General features: G+C 45.8%; 1 protein-coding gene across 6 annotated transcripts in view; it reads left to right on the forward strand.

The window, feature by feature from the left end:
* The window catches only part of PDE8B (phosphodiesterase 8B), a 330,903-nt gene that overhangs the window by 307,352 nt on the left and 8,103 nt on the right, over positions 1 to 15,448 (forward strand). For all 6 annotated transcript variants that reach the window (XM_031666255.1, XM_031666254.1, XM_031666256.1 and 3 more), the window contains 8 exons: positions 64 to 141; positions 2,705 to 2,781; positions 4,179 to 4,343; positions 6,755 to 6,800; positions 7,179 to 7,314; positions 8,198 to 8,396; positions 13,566 to 13,783; positions 15,118 to 15,238. In XM_031666255.1, the coding sequence (XP_031522115.1) occupies positions 64 to 141; positions 2,705 to 2,781; positions 4,179 to 4,343; positions 6,755 to 6,800; positions 7,179 to 7,314; positions 8,198 to 8,396; positions 13,566 to 13,783; positions 15,118 to 15,238 (1,040 nt within the window). The remainder of the gene's footprint in view (positions 1 to 63; positions 142 to 2,704; positions 2,782 to 4,178; positions 4,344 to 6,754; positions 6,801 to 7,178; positions 7,315 to 8,197; positions 8,397 to 13,565; positions 13,784 to 15,117; positions 15,239 to 15,448) is intronic.

Below are 15,448 nucleotides of genomic sequence, written 5' to 3' on the forward strand. Positions count from 1 at the left end.
TGAATCTCTTCTGTGAATACACGGAAAACTAATCACCTTCCCTTTCTAATCTGAAACCCTTAGAGCCTCATTCATTCAGATATAAGAACAGGAGGAAAGAGTCCATTGACGTGAAATCGATATCATCTCGAGGCAGTGATGGTAAGACATTTTTCAGATTCCTCTGACCTTTTTAAAATGTAGAAAATGATGGAAGAATATGTTAAAAAATTCATCAGTGTATAAACTCCAAAGAGTAAGAGTTCAACACCACCGACTTCTTTTTCAATAAGCTGAAAGGTTTTAGGGTTTTTAATTATTTTAATTATTTTAAAAAATCTTATGCTGTAGTCTTGGTCCTCTCTTTGGAGGGACTCCATGCTTGTTCCTTGATGGCTTGAAGCATGTTGAGCCATAACCACCCAGGCAACTCAGAGTTTTAGTAGCTGAACACGGTCACTCTTGGGTGCTAGAGGCAGAGAGGCAGCCAGTCCTGGCTTCCCAACTGCCAACACAAACCTAGTTTTCAGTGTACCAGCTATATGCGCTCAATTCGTAATAAAATGTCACAGAGAAATTGTGAGGCAGAATTTAGCAAAAATGTTTCTGTCCTGCAAAGCAGGATTTAGCAAAACATTTTTTGAGTTCCATCAGCCAGGCCTAAGTAAACTATTGGATTTGCAGGGAGATGGAAAAGTCAAAGACGATTCTGACACTTCATTGCTCGGTGTCTGGGAAATTTTAAGTCATATTTACAGAAATGGGAACGTCTCCAGGTTTTGCTAGGTTGGGGGTTAAGGAGAAGATGATGAATCTTATTTTAATGGAGATGACTAGGAAGCTAACCTGTAACCCTGGTACTTGGGGCTATAGATGTGGACTCGGCAGTCCTAGTGGTGACAGGTGAAGCCAGGGGCAGAAGAACGTCTCTAAGGGGTGTGTGTTCATGTGCATGTAGTGAAAGGACAGAGGGTCTAAGCCTGAGCCTGAAGGCACAGTCTCAGCCAAGGGGTGGGCAGTGGAAAATAGGGCCAGTGAAGAGGACAGAAGAGCTGGGGGTGACCATGTGAGTGCAGTGTCACATGAACCAAGAACAAGAGGGGATTGAGAAAGGAAGTGGCCAGCAGTGTTAGATGCTATGGATATCAGAGCTAGAGAGCAGACAATAGACTAGTACATTTCACTCACTCATTTGGTTTTTATTTGGCAAATGGGAGGACAGGTTCTGGGGTGTGAGGAGGGGATGGTTAGTGCCTGTGATAGAAGAGAGATGAGGCTGGTAACTTGAGAGAGTCAACAGAAAGGACAAGGGAGGGACCTTCCAGTCCTTCAGTACACAGTGGGAAGACTGAGTATTAAAGTGGCTGACATAGGCCAGGTACAGTGGATCATGCCTGTAATCCCAGCACTTTGTGAGGCTGAGGCAGGCCGATCACCTGAGATCGGGAGTTCGAGACCAGCCTGATCAACATGGTGAAACCCCATCTCTACTAAAAATACAAAATTAGCTGGGTTTGATGACGCATGTCTGTAATCCTAGCTACTCAGGAGGCTGAGGCATGGGATTCGGTTGAACCCGGGAGGTGGAGGTGGAGGTTGTGGTGAGCTAGATCCTGCCTCCAGCCTGGGCAACAACAGTGAAACTCCATCTCAAAAAAAAAAAAAAAAGTGGCTGACATAGCAAGGACCAAAGATGCTAGAGATAAGGTGATAATTCACAGGGCATGTGAGGGATGGAAACCAATAATATAAAGAGAGATTTTTCGATGGATTGAGTGGATAGATAGAATCTTTTAGACTGAAAGGATAGGGGTTGAGGGAATTTGAACTGGACTCACTGGTTTTGGAGCGGACCTTGAAGGGGACTATCGTCGCTCCAGTGTGGGCACAGTGGAGGCTGAAGAGCATGCAAGTCTGCAATGGCTGCTACACCAGCAGCAAGGGGGACCCCAGAGTGGCTGAGCAGGAGGCAGGCTCTGATGTGGGCTGGGTTCAGTGATCCCATCCATGAAATGGGACTCTACCCCTCCTGCCTGCCTCAGAGAGGGTGGTAGAAAGATCTGATGAGAACAGTGCTTTTCAAGTCAAGCTTGTACCCTTGGCATCTTAAACCAAGTATAAACATTACCTATTCAGAAAAACAGAAGTTTTTTAAAAAAATTAAAGTTTCTGTGGATTTGAACTAGAACTTCCATGGGTTTCTGGGAGTTAAGAGCCTGAAGGCATGGGCAGGGGAGTGACTGGCCCTAATTCAGACTGAGAATGGGCTCAATCCTCCGCCCTGACCCTGAACATGAACTGTCTCCCCTCCCAAGCTGGCTGCACAGTCATCTGGTTACAAGGCCAGCGGCTTAGGACTGAAAGTCATGGAACTGCAAAAGTTGGGTTTGGGTGACCTGGGGGAAGGTGAGCCCTGTGGGGGTCATTAGGCTGTTGGGATGAAGCCTTTTTGGACCCCATCAACCTTCTCTGAAATTCCCCTTCTGGACTTGGGGCTCACCAAGCCCTCCTGCCTCCAAAGTTCCAGGCGAGATCGCCTTTCCAGACTCAGGCAAGTAGAGGTTGGGCTATCAGCCTTGGCAGAAGAGATGGGTGAATTCATGGCTTTTTTGGTGGGAGGGTAGTCCTGTGAGAGGTGGGCCCTGGTCCATGAAGGGACACCTTTGCTGCACTTAGCCACACTGAGCCACCAGAACTGGACACAGCTTTCTTGCCTTCTGTCCAGCACCAAGCCTGCAGAACCGTCGCTATCCATCCATGGCGAGGATCCACTCCATGACCATCGAGGCTCCCATCACAAAGGTGAGTGGTGGCTGCTGCCCGCACTCTGCAGTCAGGGGCCCTCACACAGGGCTGTGCTCTGAAAATACATCGCACTGACATCATGGAGCTCAGTCTAGTGGAAGAAGCAAATAACAGGCAAATAAACACGTAACAAAAGTCACAATCAAGGCAGTGAAGGAAAACAACTGGATTCTGTGAGAGAAAATTAGAGTAGGGCCCTTAAGTAGGTTGGATGAGATGGGTGGTCAGGGAAACTCTCAATCATGTTTGAAGCAAGACATCAAGCATAAAATGTTACTCGGGAGAAGAAGGAAGAGAAGAAGACTCCAGGTAGCAGGAACAGCAAGGGAAAAGCATTGTGATGAGCAAAGAGGGATTGGAACATTTAAGGAGGTGAAAGAAAGGTGGAGTGGCCAGAGCTTGGTAAGCAGGCGAGAGAGGAGGAAGATGTAGGTTGTACAGGGCTCAGCTCATTCTGGACCACAGGGACATAGTTAAGGAGTTTATATCTTAGTTTATGTGCACTGGAAACCACTGAAGAGTTTCAGGTGTGGGGTGGGCGATGTGACCAGATTATCTGTTGAAAAGAACACCCAGCTATTGTGCAGAGAATGGATTGGAGGTGGCAAGAGAACAGGACAGTTAGGGGACTATTCTAGAAGTAGCTGAGCTAGAATTATAGCAGTGGAGGTGGAGAGAAATGATCAATACATATTTTGGGGTAGACCAGTAGGACTTGGTGATGAATTATATTGCCAGGGGTGGGAGAGGAATGAGGAAAAGTATGTCAGGCGCGGCCTCCCAGGTTTTTGGTGTGAACATGAGGTAGAGAGAAGTGCTTTCTATTGCAGCGTAGAAACCACAGAAGGTGAACAGCTTTTGTCTTTGGTTTTTGTGTGTGTGTGTGTGTTTATGTGCTTTCTGTGGGGAGAGGGGAACAAGACCATAGTTTAGTGTTAGACCTGTGAGATATTCCAGTAGATATGTCAGGTAGGGAACTGAACATACAAGCCTGGAGGTCAAAGGAAGTTGAGGGCTGGGAGGTATATCAAAAGTCCCTGGCTATGGACCATAGGTGTCCAAAGTCATGGAACCAAAATATCATTTCTGGAAGTGAGAGAGTGAGAGAGGGGCCCAGAACAGATCTCTGAGCAACTCCAACCTGTAGAGGAGGCCAGGGAGGCGAATCCGCAAGGGAGCCTGAGGAAGCCTAGTCACTGAGGTAGGGAGAACATTCACCAGGAACCTGCAGGGAGAAAAGCATGCTTCAGGAAGAAGGGCGGTGCCGTGAAAGCACTGGTCATTTTGAATAAGAGATGGTTACCCACTGATTTCTTTTGGATTCTGGGCATACATATGACTTTTGGGAAATAGAACCTGTTGTCCTCAGATGTATTCTTTCTTCACTCCCTTAGGTTATAAATATAATCAACGCAGCCCAAGAAAACAGCCCAGTCACAGTAGCGGAAGCCTTGGACAGAGTTCTAGAGATTTTACGGACCACAGAACTGTACTCCCCTCAGCTGGGTACCAAAGATGAAGATCCCCACACCAGTGATCTTGTTGGAGGCCTGATGACTGTGAGTGATGAGGCAAAACCTGAAAAGCAAGAGAGGTATCCGAGGCCCCTAGAGTGCAGCCGATGTGGAAACCGTTACCTGTGGTTGCAGAAGTACCTGCTGTATAGACTAACGTTAGCATAACCAGAAGCAACGGCATCGGAATTTATGTATTACATGTGTAGTGGTATTTGAGTGACTGTTGCATTTGTCTTTCCATGAGGCTGACCTACCACAGCCATGGGGACAGTGTTTCAGAATTCCTATGACTGCAGGGAGTCAGTGGGCAACTGGTGGAGGGCTCAATGTACACGATGGGGCTTTGCAGGCTCTTGATTACTCCTGCTTTCCCTTGATCTGGTACAGTACTGGATTTCATTTCCATGGACCTCAGACTCCTCATGTAATGAAAGGGTTTATAGTTAGACTATAGCATTTAATCTTAACTATAGGATCCTTTATTTAAATAAAAGTTTGTATAGAAGTTCCATTTATAAGGTAAAAGCAGAATGGGGCTGTTCTGGCTCAGGGAGGGGAAGGGAAGAAGGAACCTCTCATTGCCAAATTCCAAAAAGCACAATTTACACCACCAAGAGTAGCTGATTTCTAGGGACTTGTCCTATGAACTATTTGGCTTTCATAATCATCTATCAGCAAGTAAAGGAAAAAAATTCAAATTATTTATTTGAGTTCCCCATCAGAAGCTGGAATTCTTTAGAAAAAAAGTCCAGAGGTCATGTATGAGTTTGACTCTGAAGGTTTCTATCCATCCCTGCCACCAAATGCTGAATGTTGACTGACTTTCCCCTCCATTCTCCACCTGGAACTTGAGGGCCTCCTTGTTTCTTTCTTGCCCCTGGGCTGGCCTGTTAACTCCATCTAATGCAGTGCAGAACTCAGCTTCTAGGCAGCACCGGCAAGGGCTCTGCAAGAAGGTGGCCACCACAGAGCTGCAGTGGGAAGGGTCTAGTTCTGGGAGCAAGCCATGTTCCCTCCCTCCCCTGCTGCTGATGCAGGAAAGGCAAGTCCTCAAACTGGGGCCCAGCCGGGAGGGTTCCTGGCTTCTCCGAGGAAATATACCAAGGGCAAGCCGGTGGTGTTAAACAGCAACTTCTGTTAAAGCAGCAGTTGTACAGCAGCGGCAGAGGGACTGCTCTGTGCACAGCGGGGCTACCCCATGGGCAGTGTGTCCTTGATAGCAGCTCAGAGGCAGTGCTGCACTCATCTTTATATGCACTTTTAATTACATGCAAATGAAGGGGCAGTTTTGGCAGATATTTCTAGAATGAGGGTGATAACTTCTGGGTTGTTGCCCCGGAAAGGGGTGGAAGCGTCTGGGTGTTGCCATTGCAACGGTAAGCTGCAGTGGCATGCTGGTGGGCATAGCTTATGGGGAGGTGCTTCTGCCCTGGACCTGTTTTACCTAGTCCTCAATTTGGCCCCATGTCCAAGTCCCTCCTCCTATATCACTGCCATACCATCCTGGATTTCCTCTCCAGAGGATGCTGTGAGGAACCAGTGCATGATTCCACCTCAATTTTATGTGGTTTTGGGGAAGTGGAACAAGAGAACAGCAAGGAAAACCAAGAATCTCTTGCCATACACACCTTAGAGGCAGGACAGTTGTGGCTGTTGTTACGTCCATGTTTACTCAGCTCTTGGCCTAAAGATCTAAGTTGTAACTTCAGGGGAGTCCTTCGTTAATTAATACTACTTTAAACCTTAGCACACATCATCTGGGAATGACAAATAAGCATTTCTAAATGACTTTTAAGCAAAGATCTAGATAATTTAGGTACTCAGAGATCGAAGGTGGAGGGAAGGAAACTGAGATTCAGGAACACTTGGGGACTAGTTCTAGAGCCAGGACATAGCCAAGCATTTGAATTTCATCCACTCTCTTAATGCTGCACTCCAAGGACCTCAAAGCCAGAAACTCTTCTTTAAAAGGCAAGCAGCAATGCTCATGTTTTAAAACATAAAATACAGTTGGGGAAAAATTAGTTGCGATGTTAGTCAAAAAATAGCTCAATCTTTTTAAAACTTTATATTCGAAGGTAATCCCCTAAATATGGCTGATGGCTTCAACTCCTCAAAATGTAAGTCTGAAAACACAAGTAACACAGTCCCTTTGAGGGTGAGGCAATCCTGTCAAGATCTGAAGCAAGGACTGTCACAGTCACATCCTGACGCAGTCACATCCACTCTATCCCAGGTCTCCACTTTCTGGGGCTAATAGTTACAGAAGGGAGAGTATCATCTGTCTTATAACTGTTCTGATTTAATTTTGAGCTTTGCTTCAACTTAGACTTCCAGATTGGTTGGGTTATTCAGGATTCAAATCTCTTTCACTAACAAAAAAAAAAAAAAAAGAGAGAGAAAATGATAATGGATATAAAGCATACTTCTAACAGGCTCTTCCTTTATTCCAGGATGGCTTGAGAAGGCTGTCAGGAAATGAGTATGTGTTTACTAAGAGTAAGTTTTCATCTATCTACTGGTTACTGTAACCTGTCTCCAGCCTGTGCTGTCCCTGCTGTTGTGATTATTGTTCTGGGAGGTGTTACTTCCAGCTAGTCCCATTTGAGTTTAAGCATCAATATGGTCTACCTTTAAAATTAGTCTCCTAATTAAAATTACTTCTCTGAGCACAGTTAGAGTAAGAATTGCAAATCTCTATACATTTAAACAGGGTTAAAGTGAATTATTTTTCTATTTGAGGTTCTTGAAGTTCAATAACAGAAAAATCAGGTATAAGACTTTTTTTCTAGTAGTAACCATGAAGATGATGACAGACAGCCAGGCGCTCAAGATTCCACAATTAACCAGCCTCTCCCATCCCATCTGTTTGCTCAGATGTGCACCAGAGCCACAGTCACCTTGCAATGCCAATAACCATCAATGATGTTCCCCCTTGTATCTCTCAATTACTTGATAATGAGGAGAGTTGGGACTTCAACATCTTTGAATTGGAAGCCGTTACGCATAAAAGGTATGTGACTCCTCTGGCTGAAGGCAGAGCAGGATTGATGGCCACACTCAAACTCTCACATTTGGAAACTTTGAGGGAGATATGTTTTTGCCGTGAGAGACCTCATGGGTTCTGGCTGTCATGCCATGTTAGAGTAGTGTTGAACGAGTAGAGAGACTGTAACCCTTGAGTTGACCCCCTTTGTGGAGAGTATTAGTAAGATGTGGGATCCGCCTGAGTATCCACAGGTCTCTCCTTTGTGCTAGTGAGCCAAGAGTTCTAAGAATCCTCAGTCTCAAAATTGTTGAAGCTCTACCCTACAGAATGGAATTGAGAGCACTATAGATTTTTTTTGTTTTTTTCATGATCCATCCTGTAGGCAGAAGAAAGATTAGATAACTAAAAGTTCTTTTTCTGTACTAGGAGAAGGCTGTTTCTTCTCAGGGGTGTTGGTCTGTAGGATATGAATGATTCTCACCTGTAATGGAAATAAGTAACAGGACTCTAAATGATAGGACTTGGGACCATCCAAGCTGTTCCTTTCGCCCTTAGGCTTAGTCACTTCCTTAGGGAGCAGAAATAAAGTGCAAGGTTAATGTGGAAGTGGAAGTGGAGAGGGACTGCCAGGCTCCTTTCTTGCTTGTCAGAGCCACTGAGGGGCCTGTGGTTTAGAGATCATCCAGAAATAATTTGGATGTACTACAATGAAGCATCTAGTTCCAAAGAGGTGGCTGGTGAGGAGGAGAGATCCCACCTCCTAATTTTTAGAGGAGATGCTTTTAAACCCCTGTGTGTGTGAAGCTATCGTCAGAAGAAAAATGCTTCCATCCCCCACTATCATCAAAGAAAACAGTTTCTGGGCCAGTGAATACAATGAGCCCGGGTGGGTTTTCCTATTTTTCAGGCCACTGGTTTACCTGGGCTTAAAGGTCTTCTCTCGGTTTGGAGTATGTGAATTTTTAAACTGTTCTGAAACCACTCTTCGGGCCTGGTTCCAAGTGATCGAAGCCAACTACCACTCTTCCAATGCCTACCACAACTCCACCCATGCTGCCGACGTCCTGCACGCCACCGCTTTCTTCCTTGGAAAGGAAAGAGTAAAGGTAGGATTTTGATACCATGACCTAGTTACCTGCCTGGATTGGAGATCCAAGAACTTAACCTTAGTGAATACATTAAGCAAACAGCTATTTTGCAACCAAGTTGACAGCTTTTTTTAAAAAAAAATTTTTGTTACCAAATTGACCAGTCACTTTGGTGTAGTAAAGACACGGACCTTTCTGCTAGTCCTCCCCTCCTCCAAATAATAATTTGTATCACCACAGAGACTCCTTTATATGCATGGCAGATAATGAACCCATTTTCCAAGCGTTAGCTAGGAGCTGTGTTACTGGGTTGCAGGACAGAACTTAATTATTACAGCAAATGGTTACTAGATCTATAGGTTAAATTTTAGTATCAGGATTTGGCCACTGGTAGATTACAATCCAGGTATTAATAGCCATTCCGCATTCTACACTGATTTACATACATTTGTGTTTGTGTTTTGTGTAGGTGCGAATGTGCCTATTTGTATATTAATGACTTCTGCATAATTCTGAACGAGTTCCATATCCCCTGGTCTTAGAGTTCAGTACTGTCATGTACCACCGCTGACTTGCAGGGCAGTCCTAGGAACCCCTGCCCTTTACATAAGGGCAGCCCTATTTAAAGCCGGCAAGTAATCCCCATCTCTCCTCCTCCCCAGCTACCCCCACTTGCACACCGAAGCTTATACATTCTTTTGCTACAATAGAACTAAAACTTAAAGTTTAGATACCCCTGGGAGAAGTGCCATACAGGGATTGAAATTCACGTCAATCTGTAAATGCCTGACGTTAGATCATTTTCTTAGAACAGGTGTTGATGAAGGATTAATATCCTAGGTATTTAGGAGCTATAGTGAGACAGGTAGAAGCAGAAATGGCATGAAAACAGGAAGAGGGGTGTGGGTAAGGTTTTCTTCTCAGTTTTGCCAGCAGCATCCTGATATTTATTCAGTTTCATCAACAAGAAAACAATGTGGCCCAAGAATGATGCTTTTGAAGAATTTTGTCTTCTACTTTTAAAAAACTAATAGTGATATCAACCTATGTTTCTATAACACCTTTCTTTGAGGAGTGAAAACACCCTGGATTCCTATTACAGGTTCATGCTCCTCTTTTTTTGGAGGGTGGGGGGACGAAGTCTTGCACTGTTGCCCAGGCTGGAGTGCAGTGGCGTGATCTCAGCTCACTGTGAACTCCACCTCCCGGGTTCCAGCAGTTCTCCTGCCTCAGCCTCCTGAATAGCTGGGACTACAGGCGTGCGCCACCACACCCAATTTTATTTTATTTTTTTTTGTATTTTTAGTAGAGGTGGGGTTTCACCATGTTGGCCAGGATGGTCTCCATCTCCTGACCTTGTGATCCACCCGCCTTGGCCTCCCAAAGTGCTGGGATTATAGGCATGAGCCACCATGCCCGGCCCATGCTCCTCTCTTTTATACCACATGATATTTCACAGCTGAAGCCACATGCTACCAGGTGAAAACAGCACCCAACTCATTAATGCCAAGAGCAAGGTGATCAATAGCCTCTGCAGTCTTGAGTTAGAGGTGAACCTCACTCAAGCAGAACCACTCTAGGAAAACGTTGATGAAATCTTTGATAAATTAGGGAATGCTTAGTAGCTTGATCATATCTTACTATCCTCTTCCAAAATATGTTTCTTTAAATTGTGAGTTCTGCTAGTATATTTGGAGCCTGATTAGATTTCTCAAATGACAGCAATAGAAACAAGTTTAAGATTGGACAGAATATGTTTACAATTCAGAAAACATTTTCTCATGCTGGCAGCCCCTGCCAGAGAATCAGAAAACTTAGAGCTGCTAGGAACCTTGGAGAACTGAGCTGGAAGGGGCTTCTGTGCTCAGAGCTTTGGTTACCTGCCTGTGATCACTGGTGGGTCCATCATGAGGTGCTTCCAGAAAGATTTATTCCTGAGGTCTCTTCTACCAGATCTGCTGGCACTGACAAAGAGGGTCAGGAAGTATTTTCTCACCTCTCTTGTGTCATCTGTCACCCCTAATTTCTTTGTGATAAGCTAAATTTTTTTTCTTTTCTTTTTTTTTTATTGAGATGAAGTCTCGCTCTGTCATCACCCAGGGTGGAGTGCAATGGCACGACCTTGGCTCACTGCAACCTCCACCTCCCAGGTTCAAGCAATTCTCCTGCCTTAGCTTCCCGAGTAGCTGGGAGTACAGGCACGCACCACCACACCCGGCTAATTTTTGTATGTTTAGTAGAGATGGGGTTTCACCATATTGGTCAGGCTCATCTCGAACTCCTGACCTCAGATAATCCACCAGCCTCAGCCTCCCAAACTGCTGGGATTACAGGTGTGAGCCACTGTGCCTGGCCAGGCTAAAATTCTTAATTCTATGACAGAGCATGCCCAACCCAGCTGTAAAGCTAGCATGCCCAGAGCCAACACTCGCTTCAATTGGTGACAGACCCCATCCTCTCCCCACGTTACCCAATTCCAGGGAACTATTGCAAGTGGAGAGGCCAGGATAGCAAGCATTCCTTTATTAGTGTCTGGGCATACATGAATATTTATCCTGAATAAGCAACTATTGGAAAAGCAGATCTAGAATGAAACCCTTCTGGCCAGCTTTCCTCAGTGTGATCCAAATCTACTCCTACTGGTTCGGGAAGGAAAAAACTATGCAGAGGTAACTCCACGGGACTGGAATTTCGCCAGTTGCGGGTTTGGTGGGGTTTTCTTTTTCTTTGTTTTGTTTTTTTTTTTTTTTTTTTTTTGAGGCCGAGTCTCGCTCTGTCATCCAGGCTGGAGTGCAGTGGCCGGATCTCAGCTCACTGCAAGCTCCGCCTCCCGGGTTCCCGCCATTCTCCTGCCTCAGCCTCCCGAGTAGCTGGGACTACAGGCGCCCGCCACCTCGCCCGGCTAGTTTTTTTTGTATTTTTTAGTAGAGACGGGGTTTCATTGTGTTAGGGGTTTTCTTCCACGGATAGCTCCTCCCTGACATAGAGCCTTGCTTCTCCCGTCTGCTAGTGAGCTGGCCTGTCTTCCTTCCCTACCTCCCAGCCATTTCTGGTCTGACAAGGCCTTGTTGGTGCCCACCTAAACTGCAGGACCCATTATTGGTATCTTTGTAAAAGTCACTGAGGGCATGGTTTAAATCAGTGTTAGCTGGAAGGAAAGGCATGTTTCATCTAGTGCTATTTATGTTTTCTACCCCAGTTACTTGAATCTCTTTCATTGAAGAATTAAAAAATAAACAGGCCTGAGACTCCAAGCAGGATTGAACATACCACAGGGGCACTAGCTGGAGGCCCAGAGTTTGGGCCCTGTGGGTTCTCACTGCTCAGGTACAGTCAGTGAAGGCGGAGCCCAGGTTGGGGCTGTCCTGGGTCCTGAGCTTGGAGATCGCTGAACGTGCCTGCAGGTGACCGTGGCCTCTCTCGACCAGCAGTGAAATGGCCAAATCATGCTTGCTTGCCCTGGGCACTGCAGAATCAATCTCTGAGAAGAGCTGAAAAGAGTCACTTCTGCTGTCCCTACTCAGGAAGCCTAGTTGTGTTGATTGGGGTCACCCCAGTGTTGCTCACCAGCTCCATGGGGTCAGCGTCAGGAATGGAAATGGCTCCCTTCTGGTGGAGACAGAGCTTTCGGGGAAGCCTGCTAAACCAATACAAACATGTGCAGCCCCTTGGCCATCAGGGTGCCGTTGCAGGACAGGGCTGAGCTACAGGTTCACCTTCCTCACCTGAGCAGCCGTTCATCCTCCTGCAGGCCTAGGCGAGCAAATTTTGGGAATACCAAAAATGATGACCCACCCCAGCCCCCGTATCCTGGGGACCACTTTCCCTCTCACTCACTGTCCCTTCAGCCGCAATGATGTTGCTTACGTTTCCTGAACAGACCTTTTTTCATTTGACTTCCGGAGCTTCATGCAGGCTGTTCTTTCTGCCTGGAATTCCCCTCTTGTTGCTTGTTGCCTGGACAATTCCTACCTCTCCTTCAGGCTCAGCAGAAAAATCACTTCCTTGGAAGTGACCACCCTCGAGACTCATGTTATCTGATAGGTAGCCATCAGTCTCACATGGCTATGAAATAAAATTTAAAATGCAGTTCCTTGGTTGCACTGGCTACCTTTCAAGTGTCCAGTAGCTGCATGTGACTAGGAGTTACTCTATCGGATAGCACAAATAGAACACATTTCTGTCATCGCAAAACATACATTGGACAGTGCTGCCCTAAACCAGACCAGGCCCCATGGTTATACTCCCAAAGCATCTGTACTTTCTTTCTTAGCGCATCTCACAGCAAGTTACTTCTGTTTGTGTTTTTAAATGTATTTGTCTCTCTCCCTCTACATTACAAACTTCCTTGTGCAGGCTGTGCCAGTGTAAATCATTGCTGCAGCTCTGGCACTATGCAGCGATAATTGGTACGTGGTAGGCACTCAATAAATAATAAATTCCTAGTACAGCATCTCTTATATAACATAGCCCATCTGATAACTCCCTCCTAAAGCTGCAGGCTCAGAAAACACTTGTATCCCCGGATGCTCTGGTTTGTGTTCTTTAATTACATAATGAGAGCTTTCAAAATAGGGTTTCCCTTTTTGCCTTTGCTGCCTGCTAGCCCAGAGCTGAATTTTGTTCTTAGTTGCAAGAACCCCCTTAGCCTTAATTTTCCTGGCAAAGTTATTCTTCTTCCCCTTGGTCCTCTTTTACTGCTTGGTCCTCTTTTACTTGGTACTCTTTTACTCTTTTACAGCTCTAGTCATTTCACCATTGTATGAATAGTTTTGTTGTATCTGAGCCATTTGCTACATGCACACTCAAAATCTTTTCAGAACTAGGCAAATTGGTAGTATTTGTGAACATAGGCCACTTTCTGCTGTGGCAGAAACACCGTACAGTGGGCAATTCAAAAGGCTTGTTTGGCCTCTTCCTGCAGAAGCAACTGATGGGCCCTGGAGAAAGAATTAAGCTGTCTGTTGTAACTGTGGCTCAGGTTTCCCTCCTGATAACAGACAGCACAGTAAAGTGATGCTGCATGTCCGAGGCCGCCTCTCCACATCTAGGAGGTCAGAAGGCTCAACCGGCTAAAAACGTTCTGAAAATCCCACGTCCCCTGACCTGACCCTCTGCACAGACAAGGATGGATGTGGGTCTCCAAGATACAGTGGTAATGCTCAACCTTGCCTCCCCGTATCCCAGGGAAGCCTCGATCAGCTGGATGAGGTGGCAGCCCTCATTGCCGCCACGGTCCATGACGTGGATCACCCGGGAAGGACCAACTCTTTCCTCTGCAATGCAGGCAGTGAGCTTGCTGTGCTCTACAATGACACTGCTGTTCTGGAGAGTCACCACACCGCCCTGGCCTTCCAGCTCACCGTCAAGGACACCAAATGCAACATTTTCAAGAATATTGACAGGTGTGTTGTGCTTGGGCTCCTGTGCTCAAGTTTGTGTAGTTTAAGTGGGAAACTCAGTTTTCCCAAATACTTAGCTTCCTCTTAGGGGAAAGGGAAAATAATAGCTGTCCCACTGTATCAGATGATAAAATAACCTTGCCCTTAACTCAATTTGACTTTTCAGACTGCCTTTATGTTTTGAAATCACATTTGGTCTTCAGTGAGTTCATAAAAATGTTTTATACACTGCAGAACACTACATAAATATTGATTGTATTATTACTAAGTATACCAGATATTTTTACCCTCCTACGAGGACATCCTGTCTTTTGTGCAACTTGAGGAAAATGTATCCACCCCCATCTTTCCCTAGCTCAATTTCCGGCTGCTTAAAATACTCCCTTATGAGTAGGTCCCACAGAGCAGGAGCATGAAGGGTCGGTCAGGTTCCCCCAGCCCTGCATTCTCCGCTGATGACAGTGGGTTAGATGTGAGCAGGTCCTCTTGCCTGCCAGCACCTTGCGGTCAGGCTGTGGGTATTTCCCACACAGCACCAGCCAGGCTGGTGCACAGATGCCTGGGAGGGGGCAGTGTGCAGAGAACATGGAGCGCCCTCAGGCCTCAGGACCGCTGGTCTACGTGAACCTGTTGGTTTGGTCTCCAGAAAACTGGGAAAACATGGAGGTGAGTTATTCCATCTTTGGCTTCAGTTTCATGAGTATCAAGGATGGGTTTTTAAACTTTTGCAGAAAATTCTTTCCAGTAGCCAATTTTATTCAAGAGCCATTCTGGCTCTCGAAGTTAGAAAACGACGACAGAATTGGATGGTTACTTTAGGGCACGGTTGTTGCTTCATTCATTACAACTTCTGTCTGCTGCAATCTAGGGAAGTATTTATTAACAGGAAAATCCTCCATTGCCATCACTGAAGGACGCTGTGGCCATTCTGCAATGGCAATCACTGTGTTTGCACAGAGTGCAGTGCGCCAGCTTATGTGGCTGCTGTATCAGCCTACCATTTCCTGCCACCGTACTGTTTTGATGTTCTCAAGGGAAGGGAGAAGGGAATCACCTTGTCAGATAAATGTCCACCATGTGACAGGTACCTTCTGTCTTTTTAAAAATACTCATAAATCACATAAGCGTCAGCTATCACTGGGGAAAATGGAGTAGCATCTGCAGGTCTTGGTTATTGGGAGGACGAGCAGGTAAACTCTTCTTGCGATCTGCACACATTTCTTAACTCTGTGCCGCAGCTTCCTCTTGGGTTGTGAGGAGTGTAGTGAAATGGTGGCAGAATAGTTATAATTCGAGACACACTGTGAACAAGCCCCTTTGTCTTCTGGTTATTTTAGGAACCATTATCGAACGCTGCGCCAGGCTATTATTGACATGGTTTTGGCAACAGAGATGACAAAACATTTTGAACATGTGAATAAGTTTGTGAACAGCATCAACAAGCCAATGGCAGCTGAGGTGAGTGCTGCTTTCCATGCCGTAAGGCACATCCAAGTACGTTCCCATGAGAGCCTGCTCTGGCCCCAAAGCATGTTCTCTCCCACTCAAATGCAAGGTGGTTATTTGCTTGGAGTTGGTGAAGGGCTGAAAGGACTAGCCACTTGTTTTCCTTGGGGATGAGAGTAAACTGTGTCCACAGCAACTCTGAGCTCCTTGAAAGAAAGTCCC

This window comes from Papio anubis, chromosome 5 (assembly GCF_008728515.1).
Source record: "Papio anubis isolate 15944 chromosome 5, Panubis1.0, whole genome shotgun sequence".
Taxonomy (NCBI): domain Eukaryota; kingdom Metazoa; phylum Chordata; class Mammalia; order Primates; family Cercopithecidae; genus Papio; species Papio anubis.